Genomic DNA, 26,499 nt, shown 5'->3' on the forward strand with positions numbered 1-26,499 from the left:
GATGGGACGACATTACAGTCAGATGACTGTCTCTCCCACACATGGTTCCTTTTATTTATTTTAAAAAATGAGTTTATGATAAGGTAGTACCGCTGGTTCCCTTTATGGAGGATGTTTTGGCCCTTACATAATATGTAGTATTGCAACTATCGACTGGAGATATGCGTGAATCGTAACCGTCGGACTAGCCAAATAAAAACGGGGCACACACTTGACAATTTTTCATTAGCTGTCGATTTTCTTCTTTGTCCCGGGGTATCTACTAAAACAGATTGAACAAATATAAGCTTACTGAGCACAGCATTCGGCCTCAGTAAACTAGTGTGTCGCACATTGAATCCCAGTTGAATCCCAGATCTGACACAGATTCGAAGGAAGCGGACACATGATCACTGCATGCACAACACCAATCTGCCAGTACGGTACGTGATGTGTATATTCTGGCTGTACTTTTCGATCAAATTTTAAATAATCCAAGGTCTTTGGAAACTTAAGTAACAAAACACCATCACTGGGAACTTTGAGCACCCTAACGCAATATAGCGCTTTTACATGGGTAATATTTTTATACAAGATATTCTTCCAAATTCTATGGACTTCTACGTATCTTGGTTAGGCTTCGCGATACTGCGCACCTTCAGTTGCGTGATTTCCGTATTTGCGAGATCGCCCAACGAGCACTTCCGGTTTTCGGGGTGATTGCCGTGATTGGGTTTAACAGTGCTTATTTTATGGTTAACGATACGGTTTTCAGCAATAACGAATTTATTTCACGTATTATTTATACTTAAGGCCGCTAATGCAATGAAGATAGGTTGGTCATGTCATAGGCCCTTTAAACGGCATGAATTCTGCAGAAATAGACAAACAAACCAATTAATTAAATGTAAAGCTGAATTCAAGTGATTAAATATTAACTATCTAGTGGCTACGTCACAATATATTGGTTCAGGTTGTCAGTTAGCCTATAAATGGAACATAAGTAAAAACGCCTCTCTATATTACAAGAAATGAACTATAACCACTGGGTGACAGTTGCTTTCTGTGGACTCAATGACGTGATCGTAAGCAATTTTCATTCTAGGCGTTTGTATTTTAAGTTCGACTTGCGTTCAGATATGACCCGTAGAATATATACCATTATCTAGGAGGAAAACAAATCACCAGCTAAAACGAATCCATTAAGGTTTTTTGCAAGAAAAGAAGAGCCCTCACGGATAGATGCTTAAATTCAAGTATTCTGTTACCTTGACATAGCTATGAAGGGAAGATAATGCCATAAGTTGCATTCAAATGCAAGTAAATTTAGAGCATTGTGTTTTACTAGTCGAACTCTGAATCTCTTCATTATTAATGATAAGCAATACTTGATATTAATTCAACTTAATATTCTCGATGTTTTTAAACTCCATAAATTCCTTCTAGGTACCTTCGTTTACAGCTTGATTCACAAGCATTCACCACATACATTATCAGATTACTTCAGTGTCAGTTGTCATGACTATAATACTAGAAATTGTCAACTTCAAAACCTACGTCCATATCATGCAATGACAAATTCAGGCCAGTTTGCTGTTTCTTTTTCTGGAGCAAGAGTTTGGAATGACATACCTTTCCATATAAAGTCCACAAACTCTCTACGTAACTTCAAACACACTTTTAGACAATATTTGATCAATCAGTAACAGATTTCACTTTTGCCATGTAGTAATTTAGTGATCTTCTACGATATTGTAATTATTTTAGCACTTTTCTTTTATTTACTTAAAGAACTATTTGTTACTGTTATCATGAGCCCCCTTTGCTAACTGTTTTTTCAGACAAGCTACCATGACGGGGTTCGGGCTAGACTAGCTGTAAGCTATTTCCCGACTCCCCATTTACCCTCTACATTGTTATTTTCTCCCTCTCGAGTTCATGTGTCATGTAATTGACTTTTTCAAATCGGGTAAATAAACCAATTATTATTATTATAATTCAAAATATTAACATCCACTGACCAACGAAGAAGCAATAGCAACCATTGTAACCTCCACAAATGTAATATCAACCACAATTGTAATAAAATGTACCCACAAATGTAATATCACCCATAAATGTAACAAAAATCAACCATAAATGTAATAAAAACACCAACCACAAATGTAATAAATGGTAACCATAAATGTAATAAAAATATCACCCATGAATGTAATACTTATCAACCATAAATGTAATAAATCTATTTTGTCGTTGCAATTCAGGAATTAGCCCTTAAATATTGATCTATGTAATAAGGACAGCAACTCCACACATTATTCATTTCTTAATTGTTTGCGTTTAGTGTGTTTTGCATATTTGAAAGTGTATTTTACGTTTCCCTGTTTTGTGTACAGAACTGATTGGCCATGGCTAGACACAGCTGTAATCTGAATGTAAGTGCAGTCTCTACTCCAGAGTGGGGAAGAATGTATAACACTACGATCCTTTAACGCCATTTTTTCGAACATATCCGTATTTTCTTAATCAATCGCCTCAAATTCGTCTTCAGTGGATAAATTGTGCGGAATAATCAATAGATTGTCTGTATTCCTATGTTGTCCCACTTGAAGTTTGTTCCTTCACTAGGGATGCCAGGATGTCTAATTTTGTTCTACTGTGTTCAAGGTAGTGTTCGTATTGTTATTTACTAGATTGAAATATATGTTCTCGTCAACAAGTTTTGTGTCGTAAGTTTCTGTTATAAGGTTTTAAATTTCTCTGTTATTTGTTCTGAGTCATCTGTCATAAACTTTGTGTGGTATCACTGGTTGACGATTTATTTTGATGCTTACTTATTATGTAATTATCAGTGTCTAGAACTGCTGTTCCACTACCATTACCTAACGGTTTGATCAGTACCTCGCCGTTTTCTGATAGCGTTCTCAAAGTATTCTATTCTGTGTTTCGGAAAGGAAACCTAGTTTCAGGAAAGTATGCAATAACATTACACTAGTCCTATTAAAGTTATTATTTACTCAGGGCAGTGATAAACAAATGATCACATATTCAAGTTCAATTTTATTACATTTATGGTTTAGTTTTATTACATTGGTGGTTAAATTGTTTATTACATTTGTGGTTGCGGGTTGTTACATCAATGGTTGACTATTTTATTACATTTGTGGTGATTTTATTACAATTGTGGTTGATATTACGTTTGTGGAGATTATTACATCTGTGGAGGTTACAACCATTGAACTTCAATTATACTCACTATCTCATCTGTAGACAGGAGGGCAATTTATTGACGATTCTGATTTGGGATGTTTGCTTAGTTCGACAGATTTTTCCTTCATGTGCTAAGTGTCAATATATTATCTAAGACTTATTGGCACTTAAATTTTTTTAGGAAGCTTCATCTACGTGCTGGTGAAATTTCATCTGAAGCGACAGCTGTCTTATTATTTTCTCAACGCTTATATACCAACTGGTACCTTTGTAATCATCGCCTGGCTAGCTCTCTGGATCCCGCCGACTTCCTCGCCAGCAAAGGTCACCCTTGGAATCACGTGTATTCTTACTCTGGTAACAAAGAGCGAAATGGTGAAGTCAGAAATGCCAAAAGTGGAGTATGCCATGGTAATCTAATGTACATATTATACGGCCATCAATTTAAACATTGAAGTTGACGTATATTTGCTTTGGTTCAATGTTGAGAAACAATAATAAATATTCGCACTCTATGGCAAATGATTACATGCAAGTTTTAATCAAGAGGCTGACATGAACGTCTTACCCTTTTCATTCATTTTTATTGTTCAGTGTATTGATTACTGGTTCGCTTTCTGTGAGACGTTATCATTTTTGATGCTTGTGGAATTCGCTGTCATATATTACGTTTATTTAGAAGGAGATCGCAAACGTAATGACTCATCACATCAACGAAACCAGCAAACCGAGCAGGTATGGTATTCGCTTCACTCAAAACATCGATATAAAAACCCAGGGTGTAGGAGGACTGTTTTGTTTTGCATGTCGTGACAGTTTTGATTTTTCACCGTTTGATAGTTTTATCTTCTCCGACAGCGTTGGTATATATTAAATCCATTTGATCGGTGTTTTCAAAACAGACTCCTGTCGTCTATGGTATCGATCCGCAGGTATTCATCCGTCATGCTTATGTTAATGATGTAATAAAATATATATTCAATTAAATTCTTTAAATACCGGAAAACCATTCTAGTCGTATTTATTGACAAATAAGACTTGTTACCACCTCATACCTGACGTAAATATGGATTTGTTACCACCAACACTCACTTTGTACATGAGCATCCTATTATGTCTTTACGAGACGATAATTCCTAATTAAAACGAATAAATTGTAAGGAACTCCACAAAACTCATTTGTTTACGATGCCAGTGGACACTCGTCAAATTACTTAACCTGAAATCATTTAATTTTCCTTCGTTCCCCTAGGGTTCTGAGAGTGGAAGATTCGATGGTGGTGCAATGAATAAAGCGACAGAGCTAGCAGTGATTCATACAAATGGTTGCATAAGAAGACAAGGCGGTGGAGTCGCATCGACAATTCACCCATCGTCCGAAACAATAAAATCGGATGAAGAATATTGTGGAAACACACTGGATACTAACATAAGAACAAATAACTCTAAATACGACCTATGCCTTTTCAGTCAGAAAATTGATAGAATCGCTAGGCTGGCTTTTATTACGGTCTTTTTAGTATTTATTGTGACATATTGGAGTGTCTTTTACTTTACAGGACACTTTTGAGTCTATTTTCTGTTTGGTACATAGTGCATGTGTTACCATGTAATGCTATTAATATTATGATAATGATTATTATTATTATTATTATTATTATTATTATTATTATTATTATTATTATTATTTCATTGAAAATAAATTAATAATTGTACCATTGATTTATTAAATAAACAAAATATTTGTAGGATAGCTTAATGATAAAAAGTACCCACCTTGATATTACAGTGAAATTAATGTATCAACCATTAAGTGATTTGTTTGCTAATTTTAAATGATTGAAAAATTGAGTTTAGGAAATCCACAATAATCAGTTGATAACTTTGTGAACAAACTCTGTTTACTAGAGGCATAACCTAGTCGTCATGATACCTATGACAAGGTTAACTTATAATCGGCGAGATATGTCTTAATTTTCGATAGAAAAAGCTTTCCTCGCTAAAATTGTATTCGCTATGTGGTTGATCATGATACAATGATACCAATCATATATTTTATAAATGCTTACTGCAGGGAAAATACTATTTATCGAGTATCGGTTCTGAAAGTGTTTATTATATTTGTTTGATTTTTTGAGAATTTTGGGCAAATGCGACGTGTTTCTTTTATAAATTAGAAAACATGCTATGATGACATACATTTTTGGGTTAAGCTATAATAGAACTCTGTTGAAGACATGAGCTAAGAGTCAGTCGTACCGCATATGTGTAGGATATTAAAAAAATTACCTCTGATGTGCAAAATTTTCCTGTCCAAGCAGGCGGGGTCTCAATCGTAACCAATCCAATGCCCTACAAATGTTGAAATAATATTTTTACTTGACATTATTAATAAGCAATTAAGAGACACATATCAAACTTTTTGCTTTGATTTTGTGCTAGGCAATTTTTAGTTTCATCAGAGATAGATTTATACCTGCATTGAATTTGTAAAGACGTTGTGAACGTAGAGCATTAAGCTGTATTTGTAGAATTAGTTTTGATATGGCGCATATATTTCAGTTCCATTGAATGTATAAGCATTGAGAAGTGACAATAAGACAAGGCAACTTGAAACATTCTTGGTCTTGTGCAAACCCTTGATATCTAATCTCCTCAAGTATATAACATTGTCACTACAATTCAGGTCATATTTCCAGAGAAAAAATAATTAAATATTGATCTTTGATGAAGCTTCAATAATCCCAATAAGAAAGAATTATAAATAGCAAGGCAACTTTTCATATTTTTTTATATATTTGTGTCAAGAGTGGGAGAATGGAATGTGAACACCCCTAGTAGTGTTTCGTCCTATCGGAGAGTTTTAAAGAAAGGCACCAATTCTACTATCAAATGGGCACTGAAGTATTTTTCACTACGACTTTTTTGCGACATTTGAATTGTCAATTTCAAAGTAGTGATCGTGTTTGGTAAGGCTGCGTAAGTCTGCCATGATAGTAAACACTGTTCTTGTATAGTTCTTTTTTAGTGTTGTACAAACTCAGTTCGGTTATCGAAATTCAGATGTGCCCACTATCAGCTACGAATGTACTATGTAGCTAGTGGTATTTCTTCTCAAGTGACACGAAAAGGTTACTTTGAATTGAGGTTTTATTCTATGTGTCGCTCTTTTTAAGGGAAGACATAAACATATACATGCCTTCGTACGTTTCCTATCCTATTTACTTTACTCTAAACAACAAGGGATAGCTATGAACAATGTCTGTAAAGTTGATTAATCCCTTTCATAAATATTATAAACAATGCAAATCGGCTAAATTTTTATAATATAACGTTTACCGGATTATCATTGATGAAAACAGTATTTCAAGGATTGTGTATTGGTCAACGGAGGTATCACATAATACGCCAACACCGGGCGAGGTCATTTATGGACAAGATATCAGCTTTGTTGTCACGTGTACCTTATTTAAACTTTTCGTATGCCATTTACAGCATTTTGAATCACCTAGCATAGTATTTCACTTATTTCGTTTATACCCACAACACACTTGTATAGTGCACACTATTCTCAGCCATTACATCTAAGTGTGGATATAAATATATTTTTTTCATAATTAAAGGGTAATTTCAGTTCCAAAACGTTTTGTTGATGCGTCGAGAATCGTGTACAGTTACCATTGGGGAAAGTGTAAAGCAAAATAACGATTTTGTGGACTCCGAGTGAGATATCAACCCTTAATGAGTGGTAAACATATATATTAATATCTGATACCAATTGTTATTCAAAATTAATATATTCACCAGCCGTAAAGCAATGAATCGCATCGTAAAAAATAGCCTTATACATAGTCAAGTCATGTCACTTACTTAAGATCTGTTGATCATACTTTAACACATCACATGATTGCGCTTTGAAATTTAAGTTTTGTTTATCGAAGCTAGTGGAGTGACCAGAAGTATACGCGTAAATCAAGTTTCAGACAGAAAGGTAGCTGAAAATGTCGTCATTTTGATCGACCATATTCAAAATCACTCAATATCTTCAGATGGGAATCAAGCGAAACATGTTAATCTCTGTGCGGACGCAATTACCCGAGACACGCAAATCGATTTTCTCTTCTGGTATGGAACGTGAAATTTTAAAAAACTTTAAGTAAAACTTTGCGCTGCATACTATGAAAACATGTAAATTTAGCCTCTAGGTAATCACGAACTGAACTCATGTTACAAATAACCAAGCGAAATGAAAGATAGACAGTTACATTTGCAAAATCGCATGTCAGTAGAGTCGTATTTGTGTACCTTGCAGTCTCTTGAATTTTGACACAAACTATGATTCAATCACTCCTGATTTTTTCAGTTCTGCTCTTTATATTTTTTCCTTTCAAAGTTTGATTTTTGTCATTGTCCCTTTACTTTGACACCAATCAAAATGCTGTGTCCTTAGTTTTTGCAATAAGAACGTGACACAGAAATGTTAACTTAAAAAAGCACAGGCGAGTGCAGGTTAAATGGTCGCAAATTCTATCAGGTAGTCCCTGGAACAACAGCTTAAGCGCAGGCGTGAAGGTTGCCCTCTAGCGACGATTTACATTATAGCGTACGGTTTCTCTAAGAATCTTCATTGAGCCATAAAGGGAAAAAATCACACAAGTATCACAGCTTCAAAGCTGTGCCTGAGTTAATTTTTTTAACAAATTGTTAATTGTCTTTTATGAAAGTACAGATTTAATTAATGAAGAGGTTTTGCGATTTACCTAACTAAGAACGTTTTTTTGTTTTAAATCATAAATTCATAAAACTGCAGGGAAAACTAGATTTTGATAATCATAAATGCTTTTCATGGCAATAAATCATTGTTGTAATGGCATAACAAGAAGAAATTAATGTTTCAGTCTTGTCACGCATCACGCTCACTGGCCGCCAGTGCATGTAGTCTTGATCTGAAAAAATACATTCACATCACTTATTAAATTACATGCATATTAAAAACCAGCAAATTTAACATAAACATATGTTTTAAAAGTACTGCTCTATAACTATTCATCAAGTCCTCAGTCAATTGTTAGGTAACTTAACAAATATGTGACATTTTCATCATGAATGGTACTCTTTGAAAATTGTCGTAAATCGCACCGTAAAAATGCTAAGAAGATAGTTAATCACGATGGAATACAGAAGGTATGAATTCAGAGATGTATTAGAAGCTATCGATGCTGGTTTATTAAGTAAGTTGTGGCTTTTTGTGTGAGAAATTCATATCCGATCTCGTCGATACGTGCGTATAGCGACTATAACATTTCCCAACTTCCAATATCTCAAATTGTAATGCATACGGAGCGGCTATCGCCGTGTGTCGAACCACATGCGACTGTGACTCGAGGCTAACTTGTATGTTATTGTTGTTGAAAAACTGTTATAACTATTCCCTTGGTTTTGATAGATTTTGCGACAATTTAACCAAATACGACGTCCCCTGTTCTCGCTGGCAGAACACGTTCAGTGTAGGAAACACCAATCGTTGTACCGACCCGTACACACTGTACCGAGAAAAAACCTATCATTAGAGTGCGCAGTTTCTTAGCCGGGAAATATGACAATTAGAAGGCAACATAAAAATGCAGCTACATTTTCAATCGCAAGAAACGTTTCTCTTATAGCCCAAGCAAGTTGTAATTCTAAGCTATTTTGAAATTCACTTTTAACTCAACGGGTTTTTATCATGGTAAATGTAAAATGTTTTACACAAAAAATTCCCTTTACGTCCAGCTTTTCGACGGATTAAAAAGAAAATATACACTTACCCGGGTCTGACAAAGCGTGTGTGAACTGTGCACATCAGGTGACAAAGTAAACATGGTTTCAATTTATTGTGTAAGCAATGCGTAGGCTAATGGTCCTACAAATTTATCAGATAGTAAAAATTCATCCTGTTTTATTCTTTCCTTATTACTTTTACCCATTACTGCTCTTGACCATGTAAGTGTCAGCTGTGCACCTTCATATGATACAATTTCTAATGTTAATCTTTGGCGCGACACCCATGACTAAGCCTCATATGACATTTTAAAATGCTGTTAGACAAGCGGTCAGCTGTCAGTACAGCCCATGCACATTATGTTCGCTGCTCAAGGTACATTGTCCTTTTAGATCTTAAAGCATAGTTAACTTGCGTTCCTATTCGAGTAGTTCAATGGTTTCTATCTAGCACCTAAGTATTGGTAAGGGGACGAGAATATATGTATTCAATAACACCGATATGAAAACATGAAAACAAGCGATTTATCTCAGAGAGAGAGAGAGAGAGAGAGAGAGAGAGAGAGAGAGGGGGGGGACTTTTAAGATGCATAACGACGATGTATCATAGATTAATAAGACGCTCACCAGCAGCGGACATACTGACCAATTTGCACAGTGAAGAAATACAAGTACATTCATGTTAATTTGTAGTAAGTACATTTTAACAGCTTGAAATAATCATTAAGTACTTTACAATCAACTAAAATCACATACACTTCCATCCGTGCATAGTTTTTTTCACTTTGTACACTACAATACCCAATGAGAAACCTAAATAGAGAATGTCACTGCTCGTGAAGCAAGCTTTCTTCCACAAGAATGGCAATCATAGATACCAGTATATCGTCATCACACGCAACAAGGAATATTTCAGTAAAAACACCAATGCCAAACATAAATACACTGATGAGAAAGTTATTAAGATGCTTCATTTCCTCATCGACAAAGTATTCATAAATTTGCGGGCATGGTATTTAGGCAAACTGTGGGCATTTCAATGGGAAAAAAACTGTACACCACTTCATGCAGATGCTTTTTCTATATTCATATGAAGCTAAGTTCATACAATCTGTCAACATAGCTAACCGCGAGAGCATTGCTGTTAAATGTTTCAATACATAACACAGGTATATTGATGACCTCTCAGGTTTGAATAATCAAGACATATCAAATTATCTGAATCATTTTCATCCAGATGAGTTAAAGATCAGCTTCATATCTTCATCAGTTTATCCAAATAAGACATAAATACTCCGTATACAAAGCTATACGGCGAGAGGGATAAATTTTAATTTTCAAATTATCACCTTCCCCTACTTGTCGTGTCGAGCAACATTCCATCTGCTCCAACGTATTGTGTATCTCTTTCCCAACCCCTGATATACTGTAGAGCTTTTGAGTCATATGACGATTTTCGAGAACGACATGCCTCATTTAAGCATTTAAGTCAGTGAGATAAGGCTTTTCGGACAGTAGACTTGCAAGATCTTTTGAGAAAATCTATGTCAGATATTGGGACATGGTTTCCAAATAAGACACAACTGTTGCGCAAATGATGCGTGACAGCATTCTCAACTTTGACCTTATCGATAGCTTCATTGAGCTGCCATCAATTTTGAAACATCAGGGCTATGCTTGACACGTGTAGCATGCTAACAGGCTATACGCTCACCCACTACTGACACCTAGTACCACCACCAATGATTGTAAGTATGGTTTACAATGGCCCTTCGTCACCTTGTTATTTTTTTTATTTTGATATTTGATACTAAAGGACCTGGTAATTTATTACCTTGTATGATTTGAATTATTGATCTTGTTTTGACGTCATATTGCTTCATTTTGAACGATGCTGCGCATGCGGTATTATGGGAATATAGTGTACCTGGTTCAGTTTTACACTCCAAACATTTTACACTATTTTAGATTTTAAGCACATCAAACACGCGATCTCCGGTACCCCAATTGCTCTTGTTCCCTTATTGACATATTTCATGATAAATTGACTATGTTCATTAGAGCCTTTCTTGCAGTTCTGATAATATTTATTTCGTTTTATATTTTTACTTTTCTCTGGCTAAACATTGAGAACAATTATTCTGAAAGAGTAGTCGACCATCACCAACAACACCCGACGAAGGAAATGGCAATATCGGAGAGAGCCGAAAACAGAGGCCATTCTGGTACAACAGCCAAAGGACATACAGAGACATCTTCAATGCCAACTTCGTCGCAGTGGGGACCTCTTAAATTTGTAAGTTTACACAGAATTGACTGTAGTAATTGTGTTTTGTTGCTTTTTATTTGAAATGGACTGCATCTTTGAAGTTGAAAGTTCTAGATTTGTTCGGGAGACCTCAGCATTCGAAGCCTCAAAATTTTTTTATTATTTTACAATCTCAAGTTAATTTATGGATTGGCTTTTGATAGTATGTACTATTTACTCTGTATGGACGACCGGCGGATATTATAGTTCTGTATTCAAATACGGCACGAACAGATGGTATCAGTTGACCTACCCATGCAAAACAGATCAATATAAATGGACTCTTTGATGAAGTGCTTTGGTTTATGGTAGAACAACATTTTGAAGTTATTTGCGCCCTTACTACCCATGGAAATGTCATTAAAACAGACATGATTATTTTCACCAAATAGCGACATTCAGCGAGCAATACTTTGTGAAAGTGACCTCGCAATGGAAGGGCGTTCTCTGCTCAAAATATTTCATCATGAAGTCAACGCGGTGTCGTTGTGTTTATGTTCATAATATATACTGTATAAGTGTTTTAATGACAGACATAGAGATTAACTTGAGGACTGTGTCTTGGATAAGAGTGCTGTTTCTTGAATGAGTAAATCTAACAGTCTGTTTTTGCACGTATCTTATCTTATCCGTAGGTTGATGAGACCGGGTCATCTACACGCTTCCTGCTGTATATTAATGCTATAGGACGTGGCGGCCCAAACTGCCAGTATGGTTATTTTAGAACTGCTCTGGAATACTCAATTGCACAAAATCGTTCTATAGTGAACGCAGTTATGTTTTTTGAACATAATATGTTTACGATGCACGAAAAACTGGAAAAGATAAGGACACTGGAAGAAACATTTGATGTTAAACAGCTGAAAAAGATTGTGAATATTATCCCGGTGAAAGAATTCGACGAGAAGTGCAACAGGACAGTCGAAACTGTAATTGCTTCTCCTATAACAGAAAAATATATGGCTGATGCGTATGAAACGTCTGCAAAACTTTATAGTTCTGCTTTTGGTGTAGCACTTCCAGAGCATGACCTTCTACCCGAGACAGAAGATCAGCTAGTAGAACAACTCAAGGCGGCATCTTCGATGAAATGTGTCGGAATTTGGATCCTTAGACATACTGTACAAGCTCCCTCTCCAACGACCATTGAAAAAGTCACCAAGCATATGGTACTGTCACCTGATATTCAACATTCAGCGAGCAGCATTCGTGAAAATGTCTTTAAAGGACAGCCGTACCTCGCAGTTCACTGGAGGAACAAGCCACAAGAAATGTAAATAACAATATATTTCACTTATAGTACATCATCAGCTGATATATGTTTATGAGGCTCTGAGAACCAGTTAGGTCAAGGTTTGTTAGTAAATGACTAAACAATTTATCCCATGAATACATATTACTGGAAAACGTGGCGCATTTTAAAAGGCTATAAGTAAAAAATTAAACATCACGTTGACGCGTTTAAATCGTCAGGTGGTGAATCGAACGCGTTTTGGTGTAACACACAAATTTCACTCGCCAAATGTCGTAAATATGTAAGTACCAGACTGTATTTTCGAAGATAAAGCTTAACAGTCCATGCTAGTGCTGCCACGCATTCAAAGTATATATGCAGAAAACTGCACAATTTACAGAATCTAATTTCTGTAAAGTTCAGAGCACAAATATAGCAAACTGAAGGTCAAAGATACATTTTAGTTTAATTTTTAATAGAAATCGACAGATAATCTGCATTAGAAGGCCAGCCATTCTACCCGGATCACCATTTTGTCAGTCACTGTCGCCACGCAAAAGTCTATTTTACGACATGTAAACTAACTACATTTAGTAATTCCAATGTGACCTCTTGGCAAATTTGTCTTTTAGAAGGTAACGCCAACATCAACAAATTATGTCGAACGACAGACACAGCAGTGAGAAACTACATCCGAATACAGGGAGGGAGCTACTGAAATTTTGAGAAAGTATTACCAATTTGCATAATTTCATTTTTTTGCCCGATACTGTCTGTGGCAAATGAAACCTATATTGTGAAGGTGTATGTCAAGTAAATGTCTTCAGTCATTGTGAAAACCAAGCTGTGATAGCCTTAGTGTAAGTTGTAACTGATCTATCGACAAAATATTGTTCTAGGCCATTTTGTTTTGAAATAAGACCTCACTTTAGCGATCACTGCATGAGAAACTGACTGATTTATTAAACCTTCTGGTTGTACATTAGATAAGAAAAATTTTCTTAATTTTTTGCTCATGCTTCTGTTCAGGTATGTAAGGGTGCCGGAAATCGACAAGTGCGGGGCCAAAGTGAGGGCTAGCACAATCAAAGTGCGAGCGAATGTGAGGGCTTGAAGTGAGGACTCTCACAATCGAAGTGCGAGCAAATGTGTGGGCTTGAAGTGAGGGCTCTCACAATCGAAGTGCGAGCGTATTTGAGGGTTGAGACTTGCGAAAATCAGTGCTAAATTCACCTTGATCGAATGAAGACTTGTGATCAAAGTCACTTCTAAAAGCGCGATACGATCTTCACTGAAGTGTAAACGGCGCAGCCCTGTGTATGAGCATGCATGGAGCTACAGCATCGATCGAAGCTTCACGATATGAGCGAACGGCTATTAAAGTACATGACGTCCCTGACGGCAAAAAAATTGTCAAACGCCGTAAAAATATGAATGAGGCATTTTGTAATCTTTACATCCTTGAGTTTCTTTAAGAATATAATGTCTGGCTGACTGATCAGCGACTGACTGATCGGGCAGGGATCGCACATTCAAAGTGCTTGTCAAAGTGAAATCGAACGCTATATATGCGACAGGCAGAAATATTAAAACAGTCATCGCCATAATTAGGTTATACACTGTCAGGACTGAAAAACACTTTCTTGTAAAGTTTTTAAACTTGAGACAAGCCCATCGGTCGATTATCGTTATTGAAATTAATGCCATGACAGTGACACACGACTGATCACGTCGTTTAAAATCTCAAGTGTCTCTCGACTCACATGAAGGCGCGACTTTGCACAATTTTTAAATAATGGATATTTACAATCTAGTATCGAAGTTTGACATATCGAAGATTTCGGGACTAGAATCGATACTAGACGATACTAGAAGGAACTGCGGTTGTCCGGACCGTGTCCCATGGGAAACCGCGTCTGTGTAACAGCCGATACTCACCAGCGCTTTGGGGACTGTAATATCGATACTACACGATACCAGAATAAATTGCTTGGTGCCTCGGCACGCCGGATCTGTGAAATCTCCAATATTTACCCGATATTTTTCGGCGATTTGGGTACCCTAATATCGATACTAGACGATACAAGAATGACCTGCCCTGTGCCTTGGCACGCCAGATCTGTGAAATCTCCGATATTTACCCGATATTTATCGGCGAATTTGGGGACTCTAATATTGTCGGGAATGGAAATTAAATCCAACAGAAATAATGCAAAACAGATAGTATATTTTCTATTTATTATCCAGGGTTCTGTACGCATACTAATGACGATTTCACAGCGTCAGTTTTTAAATGAAGCCATAATATGCAAATCTGACCTTTCCGTTGTTTTTTATTTTATGTCTACTTTGACATTTAACTTTGGTCATAGACCCTCGAGAAAAACTGTGATCTTCATCGTTACCAGAACATTCACCATGACTGGTACAAAAAAAAATTCTCAAAATTCTCTGTGTCATTACTCGAACGTGCCATGCTAAGGCAAAGTGTACATATTTAGAACGTCAGTTTGATCGTTAATGAGATTCAGTGTTAAGTACGAAGTATTATTGTCGGGGACCGCTTGGCAAATAAACTTAATATATTCCAAGATAGATCGCACAAAAAAACCCCACAGCAGTTGCCTGCCCGTTTTTCTCGAGGGTCTATGCTTTGGTGTATATATAGAAGTAAGACCACGAAATAAAATGTGTGTGTTGTAGCAGACTTACAGAACACATCGTGTCTGCTTGTCTGTCCATCAGTCACACCAAGACGAATTTCCCTTCGCCACAAATATCGATACTAAACGATACTAGAATGACTTGCCCTCGTGCCTTACAGTTCTGGCCAAACCCGACTTCCAAAGACTGACTCCAGCTTCGATACTAGACGATACTGGATTCTGTCAAATCGCAAGTAAATATCCGAATGTATCAGAGATTCCACCACCTCACACTTCTTGCCAAACGCGATTTCCAAGGACTGACTCTAGCTTCGATACTAGAGGATACTAGATTTTGTCAAATTGCAAGTAAATATCTGATACATATCTGAGATTTCACCACCTTACAGTTCTGGTCAAACCCCGACTTCTAAGAACGACTCTAGCTTCGATACTAGACGATACTACATTCTCTCAAATCGAAAGTAAATATCCGATATATATATCGGAGATTTCACCACCTTACAGTGCTGGCCAAACCCGACTTTCAGGACTGACTCGAATGTAAAGAAATCGATGTCAAAGAGGCTCCCCACCTAACTATCTAAAATGTTTTGTGTCGAGTTTGTGTTTGATTCGTTTCGAAAATGTGTTCCTACATTCTTATCCGATTGTTTGTGTTATTGAAATGTTTGTTTCGCTTTGGATATTTGTAGGGAGGTTTAGATTGGTGTGTACGGTAACGTTTTGTTTTAGTCCAGTCAATCTACGAGATTTTGGCACCTCACCCACCACAAATTGCAACAGAATTTTTTTCTTCAGAATGCATTTTAATTAGGTACCCAGAACAACATATTAAAAGTTTACTCGGATCCACCTTGGGGAAATATGTCTAATTTGCATAAATCAAATATGGCGGCCAACCATCAAACAAAATAATATAATTGGCTATATATCACATATTAAACAAGCTATTTCAGTTATTTCAAAGTTTGACACTAGTTATTTGGCTCAGGGAATCATTTTGGAGGTATAATGTTTCATATAGGCACCTCGTTAATTTGCATAATTCCAATATGGCGGCCAACATTCCTACAAAAGACATTTTCGGTCATATACCACGTATAAACAAGCTATTTCAGTGATTTTAAAGTTAAATGTATATTTCTTAGGCATGGACAACGATTTTCGAGATGCTATGATTTGCATATGTAATTTGTTAATTTGCATAAATCCAATATGGTGGCCAACATACCTACAAAAGACATTTTCTGTCATAAACCACGTATTAACCCTTTTCGTGCCAAAGTCTATTTTTGTCAACTTTATAAAATGTACCACAGTCAATTTTTCTGCTTTTTTCCAAAATTTTGATAAAAATATGTAGCTGCTGACAAATGATATCCATTTGGTCCAAAATTATGAAAAAACCGTACAGAAAAGTTCACAGAAATTGGTAAAATATTGCATTAAAATTTTGGTGTAAAAAATTACAGCAGTCAAAGGGTAAACAAGCCATTTCTGTGATTTCGAAGTTAAAAGTGTATATCTTTGGCATGGACAAACAATTTTCGATATGCAATGATTTGCTTAGGTACTTCGTTAATTTGCATAAATCCAATAGGGTTGCAAACATACCTACAAAAGACATTTTCTGTCATATACAATGTATTAACCCTTTGGGCGCCAAAGTCTATTTCTGTCAACTTTATAAAATGTACCACAGTCAATTTTTCTGCTTTTTGCCAAAATTTTTAATTAAAATCTGTTGCTGCTGAATGATATCCATTTTGTCCAAAATTATGAAAAAACGTACAGAAATGTTCTCAGAAATTGGTAAAACATCGCATTAAAATGTTGGTGTAAAAAATTACAGCAGTCAAAGGGATAAACAAGCCATTTCTGTGATTTCAAAGTAAAATGTATATTTCTTTGGCATGGTCAAATGATGTTTGAGGTGCAATAATTTGCGTTGGCACTTCGTTAATTTGCATAAATCCAATACAAAAGAAATTTTCTGTCATAAAATTTATTGAACAATCTATTTCAGCCATTCTGAAGTTTAATTATATTTCTTGAGCATGAAGAAACACCTTTTGTGGTTCAATGTTTTTAAAGGACACTTGATGATTTTCAGAAATTAAATATGGCTGCCAAATTGATGCCCAAGTAGCTTCTAATATAAATAAGGTTATGGTAGAGTTTTTAGGAATAGGAATATCAAGAAAAAACTGTCAAGAGGGCACTGCAGCCAACGCACTGTATTTTGCAAATATTCTTTCAATTTTATTAATTTTTTAACCCAAGATTAAAAATTGGTTAGGTTCACCTTTTACCTTGGCAAGCAGTCGTAAGTTGCATGATATAGAAGGGTTAGTGTATGCAAATGTATGCAAATCACTCACCAAATTCCTGCTTCCCTTTTATTCGAATTTCAAGATTTCCAAAGAATATAACTCTGTTCTGGCTGGGTCATATTTTCTGAAATTTTCACATTATGTTTTTAAATGCTATATAACAAAACAACTATTTTGTTTTGCAATAAAATTCTTACATTTTGAATTAGAGGCATTTTTATTTTGCTAACCATGATTTTAAGCACTTTTTTGAGTGTCAGTCGTTCAGCCCATGCCATTTTAGAATGAGGATATACTCTTGTTTCAAGTGAAATATTACATTTCACAAAATAGTTTGTAAGGGTTTCCTTGTCATCTTAGATGAGAAATATTCCTTCGAAAAAAACTGTGTTGGCAACGTGCAGCTCCACATTAAGTCCTTGAACATTTATTTTTAAAAATGTAGAAAATATACAATAAATTTACTTACAATAACGATCCATTTACGAATAAAAGTTTATTTTAATAGGTGTCTGTGATACCTGAATTCATAAAATACCCCATAAATACACTGTATTTTGAAAAGAATGTTAAAGCAAATTTGGTAGACTTACATATATGACTTCCGAACGGATTAAAATACATATCTGTTGATGTGCGTTTACTATTGAGTTGTAAGAAAGTCATGCAATTTTAATTATTTGTGATTTTTCTAAATATGACAACCGTTAATGATTGTTAGTCATCTAATTATAATTTCTTTCTGAATATAACATTAGATTCATCTGTGTACCGTATTATTTGTGATTTTTATAGGTGCTTTATACTCTACAGTATTAAAACATGTAATCTTTAATGTTTACTGTTTTAAAAAAGTCGTGGACCAAATCTTTAGTTTCTAATTTAGACTGAACCCCCTCCTTATGGACGAGTGCATCTTTGGTACATCCCCCTAGATGATAGGCAAGAAGTCATCACATATAACAGCAAAAATACAATAAACACAACAAAGATAATACAACGCAAAAAATAAAATAATGTGACCAAAAATAACACATGCCACAATACAGACAAATTAAAACTTAGCGCTGATGCAAACAATGTCAGACTCTTAAAAACTTGATCAACACACAAACTCACAAAAATTGAAAATTGCATGCTTAGCAAAGACTTAAAATTAATTCAAACAACTCATTAGCCCAACAGAATCCAACTGTTACACGATACAAACATGTACATCTGGAAAAATGACACTTGGAAAAATGACTCAAGATGTACTTCTTTGTATTGTGTAATAGTTGGATTCTGTGTTTGGATTAATTGTAAGTCTTTGCTAAAGCATGCTGTTTTCAGATTTTTTGGGTTTGTGTGTCCAGAAAGTTTTTAGGAATCTGACATTGTTTGCAATAGTGCTAAGTTTCAATTTGTGTGTATTACGACATTTTTTATTTCGGTCATATCATTTTTTCTGTTTTTTTAGTTTTGTTGTGTTTATTGTATTTTGCTGGTATGTGTGATGACTTCTTGCCTATCATCTAAGTGATCTTATAAAGATGCACCCGTCCATAAGAAGGGGGTTAAGTCTTAATTAAAAACTAATGATTGAACACCCCTTTTTTTAACAGTAAACATTACAGATTACATGCTTTGACACTGTAGAGTGTAAAACACCCTTACAAATTACGAAAATCCCACACACAGATGAATTCAATGTTATATTTAGAAAGAGAATATATCATTCAGAAGACTAACATTCATTAACAGTCGTCATATACAGAAAAATCAAACAAATTTTAAAAATGAATGTCCAAGGACTTAACAGTTTCTTCTTGATAGTTTCCTAGTGCTAAAAACTATAACAAAACCGTTATTTATATTAGAATCATTAAGCCATGGGCATTAATATGGCAGCCATATTTAATTTATGCAAATTATCAAAGGGCCTTTGTAAAAATTGAGCCACTGAAAGTGTTTCTTCATACCCAAGAAAAATATTAAAACTTTAAAATCAAAGAAATAGCTTGTTTAATGCGTGGTATATGACCGACAATGTCCTTTGTAGGAATGTTGACCACCATATTGGATTTATGCGAATTAACAAATTACCTATGCAAATCATAGCATCTCGAAAATCGTTTGTCCTTGCCAAAGAAATATACTTTTAACTTTAAAATCACTGAAATAGTTTGTTTAACACTTAATATATGATCGAAAATGTCTTTTGTAGGAATGTTGGCCGCCATATTGGAATTATGCAAATTAATGAAGTACCTATATGAAACATTATACCTCCAAAATAATTCTCTGGGCCAAATTACTAGTGTCAGACTCTGAAATCACTGAAATAGCTTGTTTAACATGTGATATATAGCAAATTATGTTATTTTGTTGGATAGTTGGCCGCCATATTTGATTTATGCAAATTAGACATATTTCCCCAAGATGGATTCGAGTAAACTTTTAATATGTTGTTCTGGGTACCTCTCTGAAATGCATTCCGAAGAAAAAAATTCTGTTGCAATTTGTGGTGGGTCTAACCCTATTTTGACTGGACTATTTGTGTGGGGAAAGCTTATGGCGAGACGCAGCCGGACCTATGGTGTTATAAAGTTGATAGAGTGGCCCTTTGGCGCTTGCGTTTCGAAACCCGAGTGTGGTTTCTCATCAGTCGCTGACTTAGGGGGCAAACAATGCAAACCTAACTACAACTAATTAACAGATAACTAACCTATGGACTAAAGTCCCAAGACCCAAGTTACCTATAGACATAGGATGTATTAAGAAGTAGGTATGTTTTTTGGCAAAAATACTGATTGCCCCAATGCTTTCCCATTATATAGTATGAAACAAAGGTGACAGTCAAATTTCTAGCTAATGACTAGTCAATCGCTGACTACACAGAAATTATAGCTATGATTTCTGTGACAATATGACTGACCATGAGATTGATTCAGTGAACAATATTCAAGGGCTCGATGACCAAAATGGCATACTTTATTGAGGTAGAATATCCATCATTATTAACAAAATGTAAAGCATTCATGACCCCTGATTCTGATGCAATTGATCTTTTGAAATGATTATCAAAATTTGTGTACAGAGAAAGTAAAAGCATACCGTAGGTACAAATGTAAAAAAGAACTTGTCATTTTCTGTTGTCTTATTTCTCAGAGTTTTAGTAGCTATTGAATCTTTTTTATCCTCAAAAAATCAATCATAGAGAACCAGACAAGTCTCCAAAAATACATTTTACCAAGATCTTACTTTATCTGGTGAACAAGCTACTCTAAAATTTCTTTAAAAAAGTTTCTATTTTCTTCGACAATTCTCCGGCAAAAACTCCGCATACGACGCCATGTCAGATAAACAGTATCAGAGTTCACGTGCCCAGGTCGTGAACTGGTTTGACTGAAGTTACATTTATCAGTCGCGCTATAGTCGTACAATGGTACTATAAGAAGTATCGCTCGCTTGAGTTGCATGTATTAATAATAAAAAGGATATCAGTGATATTTGAAATGCATTGACTAAAAAACACGAAAAGGTTAACGAAAAAGACTGAATGATGTAATGGGTCATGATCTGTACGCATGTCATTGTGTACTCGTTCCGCGCTCAGCCGTTCAACTGTTCACAGAGCTATGCCGCCCCGTGACTGTGTACTGGAGATAGTAAGTTTTCATTCAACGTTGAAAACGACTTTGACTCTCATTTTTCGTATGCCTGAGCCCGAATTTGATCGGTTCAAGGCGCCCCTCACTTCAAGCCCTCACATTTGCTCACACTTCGATTGTGAGAGCCCTCACTTCAAGCCCTCACATTTGCTTGCACTTCGATTTTGAGTCACTTCAAGCCCTCACATTCGCTCGCACTTTGATTGTGCTGGCCCTCAATTTGACCCCGCACTTGTCAATTTCCGACACCCTTACATACCTCTTCTGGTTTAACGGTTTAATCCAAAATCAAAATATCTACCATTAAAATTGAGTCTCACAGCTTTCGTTTATGGTTACCATGATTTATAAGCATGGTAATTTTGGTTTTCGACATTTTCGCGATTTTTTTATTTCCGATTATGGCATAGCTTGGATAGGAAGGTACCAATGTATGTGATAAGTCAATACGCGAAATAATACCACTGACAGTGCTTCAGATTTATCTGATCACTAAGGTATTAAATATGCCCCTTTCAAAGGTTGACAATTTTTGCTTCTTTGGCTGTTTTTATTATTGTGTTTCGTTACAAACATACTGGCTGGCCATGGGTTGAAAATTCAGTAGGCACGTTTGTTGCCTAACCGCCTGAGAGTCGCCGAAAAATTGCCATACACCGACGGAAACAGGTTGCAATGGCGACTCTCAATCCCGAGGGCAAACAGACGTACAGTATGCGTTAGTCGAATACGGCCAGTCGATACCTATATTAGCTCCCCCCCCCCCCCGTATTCCGAACGAGTGTCAGGCTGCGTCGGGTACGCAGAGCCGTAGGCGAGGGGGTGGCGCTACAAGAGGAATTACGATTCCGCGACACAGCTAGATTCGTTCGGAATACGGGGGATTATACTGTTATCACATGCATAGACCCAGTTTTCCGTTATTAAACCTTTATTTACGCTGATGCCGGTGAAGGACTGCAGGGACTATTTGAAAAGAATTTGTGCGCTTGTGCTAGGCTGCTGCTGACGTGGCCACGCGCGCTCAGTCGTACATGGCCATAATAGCGTAGTTACTGAACCACTCTTTTTTAGACTGGGATTCGGCCGAGCTGTTTTGTCTGTGGCTTCTCCATAAGGTGACTTGATGCCGTAGGTGTGAGTTTGAACCCTATTGAAAATGTACTGTAATACTAAAAACTCGAGAACGCCGTCTGCTATCACTCGTCTTTGATTGCAGACAACATAGCCATTTCCTTTACGCGTCCTAGAACATCCTCATTGTTGGACGTCCCTTAAGAACTTGGTCAGTCGACAGTTGCTCTGAACTCTTTACAGATCACCTTTAGCAAACTCCTAAGATGACGAAAAGTATCATCAACATTCCTCTTACCAATACAACTTTCTGTTGAATGACTATGCTTTACAAATAATCACAAGTTTGTACTTGAGTGGGAAAATAAAGTACAGCTGAAATTGTAATTATGTTTCTTTAAACTCTAATTGTTAAAGACAGTGAAATGTTATTTTGCTTGTATTCATTGCACAAAGAACCCCTGAATTTATTTAAAAAATGTGTTTTTTGCAGATACAAAAGCTTCTGTGAAAATTTCTCCAATGCGAAAAATCCAAAATGTGAATACTACACGCGGGACCTTAGACTAATGAAGAATGCCACTCACCATGTCGCTAAGTCTATTCAGAATTTTATGAAAGCCAACAATTTAACACAAGTGTACGTAGCAACTCCACCAATGTCGACGGTAAGTTATCGAAATCCTATTCTCAGACTGCTACCTCTCGACATGATTATGGGTTTAAGTGTTATACAATTTTAATTAGGAAGATCTGAATTGTTAAATACCTCTCGAGCTTTATCGTCTGTCAGCCTGACTGAATCCATGCAATTTAAAATAAAACTAGTTTGATGGATTATACAACTTCTGTGCCTGCGAGTTATGTTGTGGGTGATAATGCAGAATCATTCAAACTATAATCATTGGAAGGTACACATATATACCCTTTGTACCCACTATTTGCTTATGCAGACTTTTGATTTAGAAAAAATCATAAATTGACTTTTTGACCGTAACATTAACGCGTGACCGCATATTATTTGCATATTATTTTGTGGAATTTATTTTTGACCTAAGTATAAAGCCAAAAATGCAGATTGTCCAAACCCGATATTGAAGGCAAATATTGTAGGGCCTTTATTTTGTAGATTCACACAACGGTACGTCTGAACCACATTCTGGGCGAGTGGCCCGACGGCGATCCACAAAATTCAAAGGGTGGGCGGCAGTCCAACGAGGACATCTTGCTGGTCCGCTATTCTAAGCTTTGTCTTGGGTCAAGGACACCTCGAATCGTTACATTTGTCCCTATTTGGCTTTAACGGGCCAGTTGTGACTTTTGATGTGTGATATAACCGAGGTCACCCGTTATGATGGTATTGTCGGTTATGGGGTAGCATGTCGGGGCCGGCAAGGCTGGTATTCCAATGATGAACGGATGTAAAGATGACCGGAAACAGCGAGTACTATATAATCTAAGATGCTACTTTATTACACTAAGCTCTAAGCTACGTACATAGAGTGATGGTAAGCTGGAGACTGGCTTGAGTACACGTGGGCTAGGAGAGATATACATGCCCTCATGAATAGTAATGACAGCTCATGAATAATAATCACATGACACTACGTCACAGATGTTTAACCTAGCCTGACCGTTGCAATGTTTGGTCCCCTTTCCCCAAAACACAGTGGAAGGGTTTGTATTGTTCTACAATTTCTCGTATGGTACAACTAGTTAAAATATATCATTTATCTGAGATAGACACTTTCTTTGCAAAAAAATATTAATCAATACAATCAAGCCTTTTGAAGTACATAGTTTGCTCCAATAGTGTTGATTAAGAGGAATTACTTCGAATATATTTACTTCTATAATATTGCCAATAGTTATGATGGACAATGCAACATTTTGTTTTGTAGAACATCATGAAGGTACTCAGAAGTTTAGGAGTTGCAAAAACCTTCTCAGCTGAGAACATGACAAGTAATGGATATGCGAAAGAGATGGGCGACCCTTACATCTGGTCTCTTTTGGAACAACAAATTTGCATCAGTAAGTTCACATGTCGACTCGTAAGCTGAAAACTGTATTGTTCTACAATAACGTTAGCTTTGACTAACGTTATGCGTTCATAAAATATAATCCAATATGCTATTCAGATTATCTTACTTGTCAATGCAATCTTTAACAGATTCGGCTATTATAAAAGCGGTATCATCCCAATGTCATTACCGATCAATTAAGGTCAAGCCCTTCGACAATGGAAGTTTTAACTTGTTTCTATAATATTCCTACGGCAATTAGGACCGTTCACTATCGAAATCATGATTACAAATTAAGAGTCATTTTGCAATGTTTGTGATACAAAATTACCTAAGATTTACCTACAAACTTATATGAAATTCACTATGGCCGCTATACCCTGTGATGACCATTTGGAGAAAAGTCTAAGTCTCACCACCCAGTAGCATCTCATAGGGATGGAGAAATGCAATTGCTTCAATCATTGTACATTTGAAGGAGATCCGTAGTATTTGACTAAGAGATGTTATGACTATCCTTGAAGGAGAGTAGACGATGTTTGGAAATATGTCATCCCAAATATCGCACGAAGAACATTTTGTGTTTACAGAAAACTACATTGTTTTATACATGTTTTGTTTTTTGTCAGAACTACCAATTCTTGTGAAGAAGATAACGATAGAAAATACTAGACTTTTCCTGTTGAATTAAACTCATTTAATTTAGCTTATTCGAAAAATTCTAATGAGCGTTCTCGGTTGAAATGAGTTAAAACAAATTAGTGAAGAAAAGAATAATTGTTGACGAGATATCAGAAGAAGTGCCTCAAATCATACTTGTACTATACGGCACTCTACATTCATCGGTAGATTTGCCTTGCGCAGGGATACTTTATTGACATTCTTGGAGAAATAGTATGACATTGGTTGTTTCTTCTCTTCGCAGACTCAGATGTATTTATTGGCCACTACAATAGTACTTGGTCGTTCAGAGTTCGAGAGAGCAGGTCGGTAAACTTGGCGAAATCTGTATCAATTAAAGAATTTTTGGCTAACAATACTTCGGGACTATTTAGCCGCCGACGCTAGAGTTGACAACGCAAAATCGAAAGAAAAAAAATCTCCAGACTGGTGTGTGACAAGTTGTTCATATCAGGCAGTGACCTTATTCGAATCATGTGCGATATCTTTTGGACTTGAGTTTATCATTTCTTCTATTCATTCTTGTCTACTTAACGTCCTTATCATGAATGCTGCTTTAAACTATGAGGAATGTCATTCATAATGCCAGTGTTCGCTATCAGTATCCAACCGTTGTCAGCATGAATTTCCACGACAAACTCCTCCTTTAACTTCAAAGTAAATGTAATTCAAATCAGTATAATCATTTCATTTATATTTTGTGTTGTACAAATTAAAACATCTGATAATTTTCTACTGCACATGCCAAGATGAAGTACCTACAGACTCACCGTTCGTACATCTCATTGAAAGTCTTTCGCACGTCTTGATTGTTGACAAATGAAGTTTTATCTGAATTTGTGTGCATAGTGAATATACAACTTGTTACTCAGCCAAGTTCTTTATGTGATGTGGTAGGTACACAGGAAACAAAAATGTTTATTAAATTAAATATCACGGTTAGCGACTTGGTAGACATTATATTTAATGTCTTTGCAGTACTTTCTACGCACTTGCGCGGCGTCATTGATATGTGAAAATCTAGTGATTGTAATACTGTAAACACTTTCTCGTCTTCAGGTTTAAACTCTCATTGGACACCTTCTCCACAATTAAATGATTCGTATGCAACTAACATATACGAAGCCCGTTCAGTCTCATTTTAGCCACTAAGTTTAACAGAGTCTAAAATTCTGCAAACAGCAAAGAGTTTACTATTTAATGAAGTTAAGAGTATTAAGATGTGAATTGACCATGAAAGTAAGGACATATATTTGCGGCTCGAGGTCCTGAGAGTTGTCAACAAAAAGCCTGTTTAAGGGGCCTTAAATACAGTTTCCGAAAACACCCATCGGCCAAAAATAAAACAAATATGAGAGAAGGTTACGTCGACTGGCCCACGAGCCACATTATAAATGTGCAGTAGATTCATCGCCTTTTTCGAGACTTCCATTGAATATGATAAAAATGAGGCAAAGACTGTAATTGGGCGGAAAACCTTATGTCAATGATTTACAGCGTATTGCTTCCTCATATCCTGCCTGTGTAACGCCTTTCCCTGCCTAATAATTTCAGGTGAAACACGATTGGAACTA

At 36.1% G+C, this 26,499-nt stretch overlaps 1 protein-coding gene and 1 long non-coding RNA gene across 2 annotated transcripts; both read left to right on the plus strand.

The window, feature by feature from the left end:
- Window positions 1–3,408: 3,408 nt before the first annotated feature.
- On the plus strand, window positions 3,409–4,791 carry LOC139116500 (uncharacterized). The gene is made up of 3 exons (XR_011548318.1): window positions 3,409–3,600; window positions 3,784–3,924; window positions 4,442–4,791. It is a non-coding gene; the product is annotated as an uncharacterized lncRNA (long non-coding RNA).
- Window positions 4,792–10,853: 6,062 nt separating this feature from the next.
- LOC139115835 (uncharacterized) lies at window positions 10,854–26,036 on the plus strand. Its single transcript, XM_070678219.1, has 5 exons — window positions 10,854–11,245; window positions 11,893–12,530; window positions 22,714–22,888; window positions 24,122–24,254; window positions 25,170–26,036. The coding sequence occupies exons 1-5, from the start codon at window positions 11,000–11,002 to the stop codon at window positions 25,310–25,312; spliced, it is 1,335 nt and encodes a 444-aa protein (XP_070534320.1). The 5' UTR covers window positions 10,854–10,999; the 3' UTR covers window positions 25,313–26,036.
- The last annotated feature ends 463 nt before the right edge of the window (window positions 26,037–26,499 follow it).

This window comes from Ptychodera flava, chromosome 17 (genome assembly GCF_041260155.1).
Source record: "Ptychodera flava strain L36383 chromosome 17, AS_Pfla_20210202, whole genome shotgun sequence".
Classification (NCBI taxonomy): domain Eukaryota; kingdom Metazoa; phylum Hemichordata; class Enteropneusta; family Ptychoderidae; genus Ptychodera; species Ptychodera flava.

Coding starts and splice junctions, on each gene's coding strand:
- LOC139115835 (XM_070678219.1), top strand. CDS start 11,000: ATGTTCATTAGAGCCTTTCTTGCAGTTCTGATAATATTTATTTCGTTT. Junction 11,246..11,892: donor AGTGGGGACCTCTTAAATTT/GTAAGTTTACAC, acceptor TCTTATCCGTAG/GTTGATGAGACCGGGTCATC. Junction 24,255..25,169: donor GGAACAACAAATTTGCATCA/GTAAGTTCACAT, acceptor TTCTCTTCGCAG/ACTCAGATGTATTTATTGGC.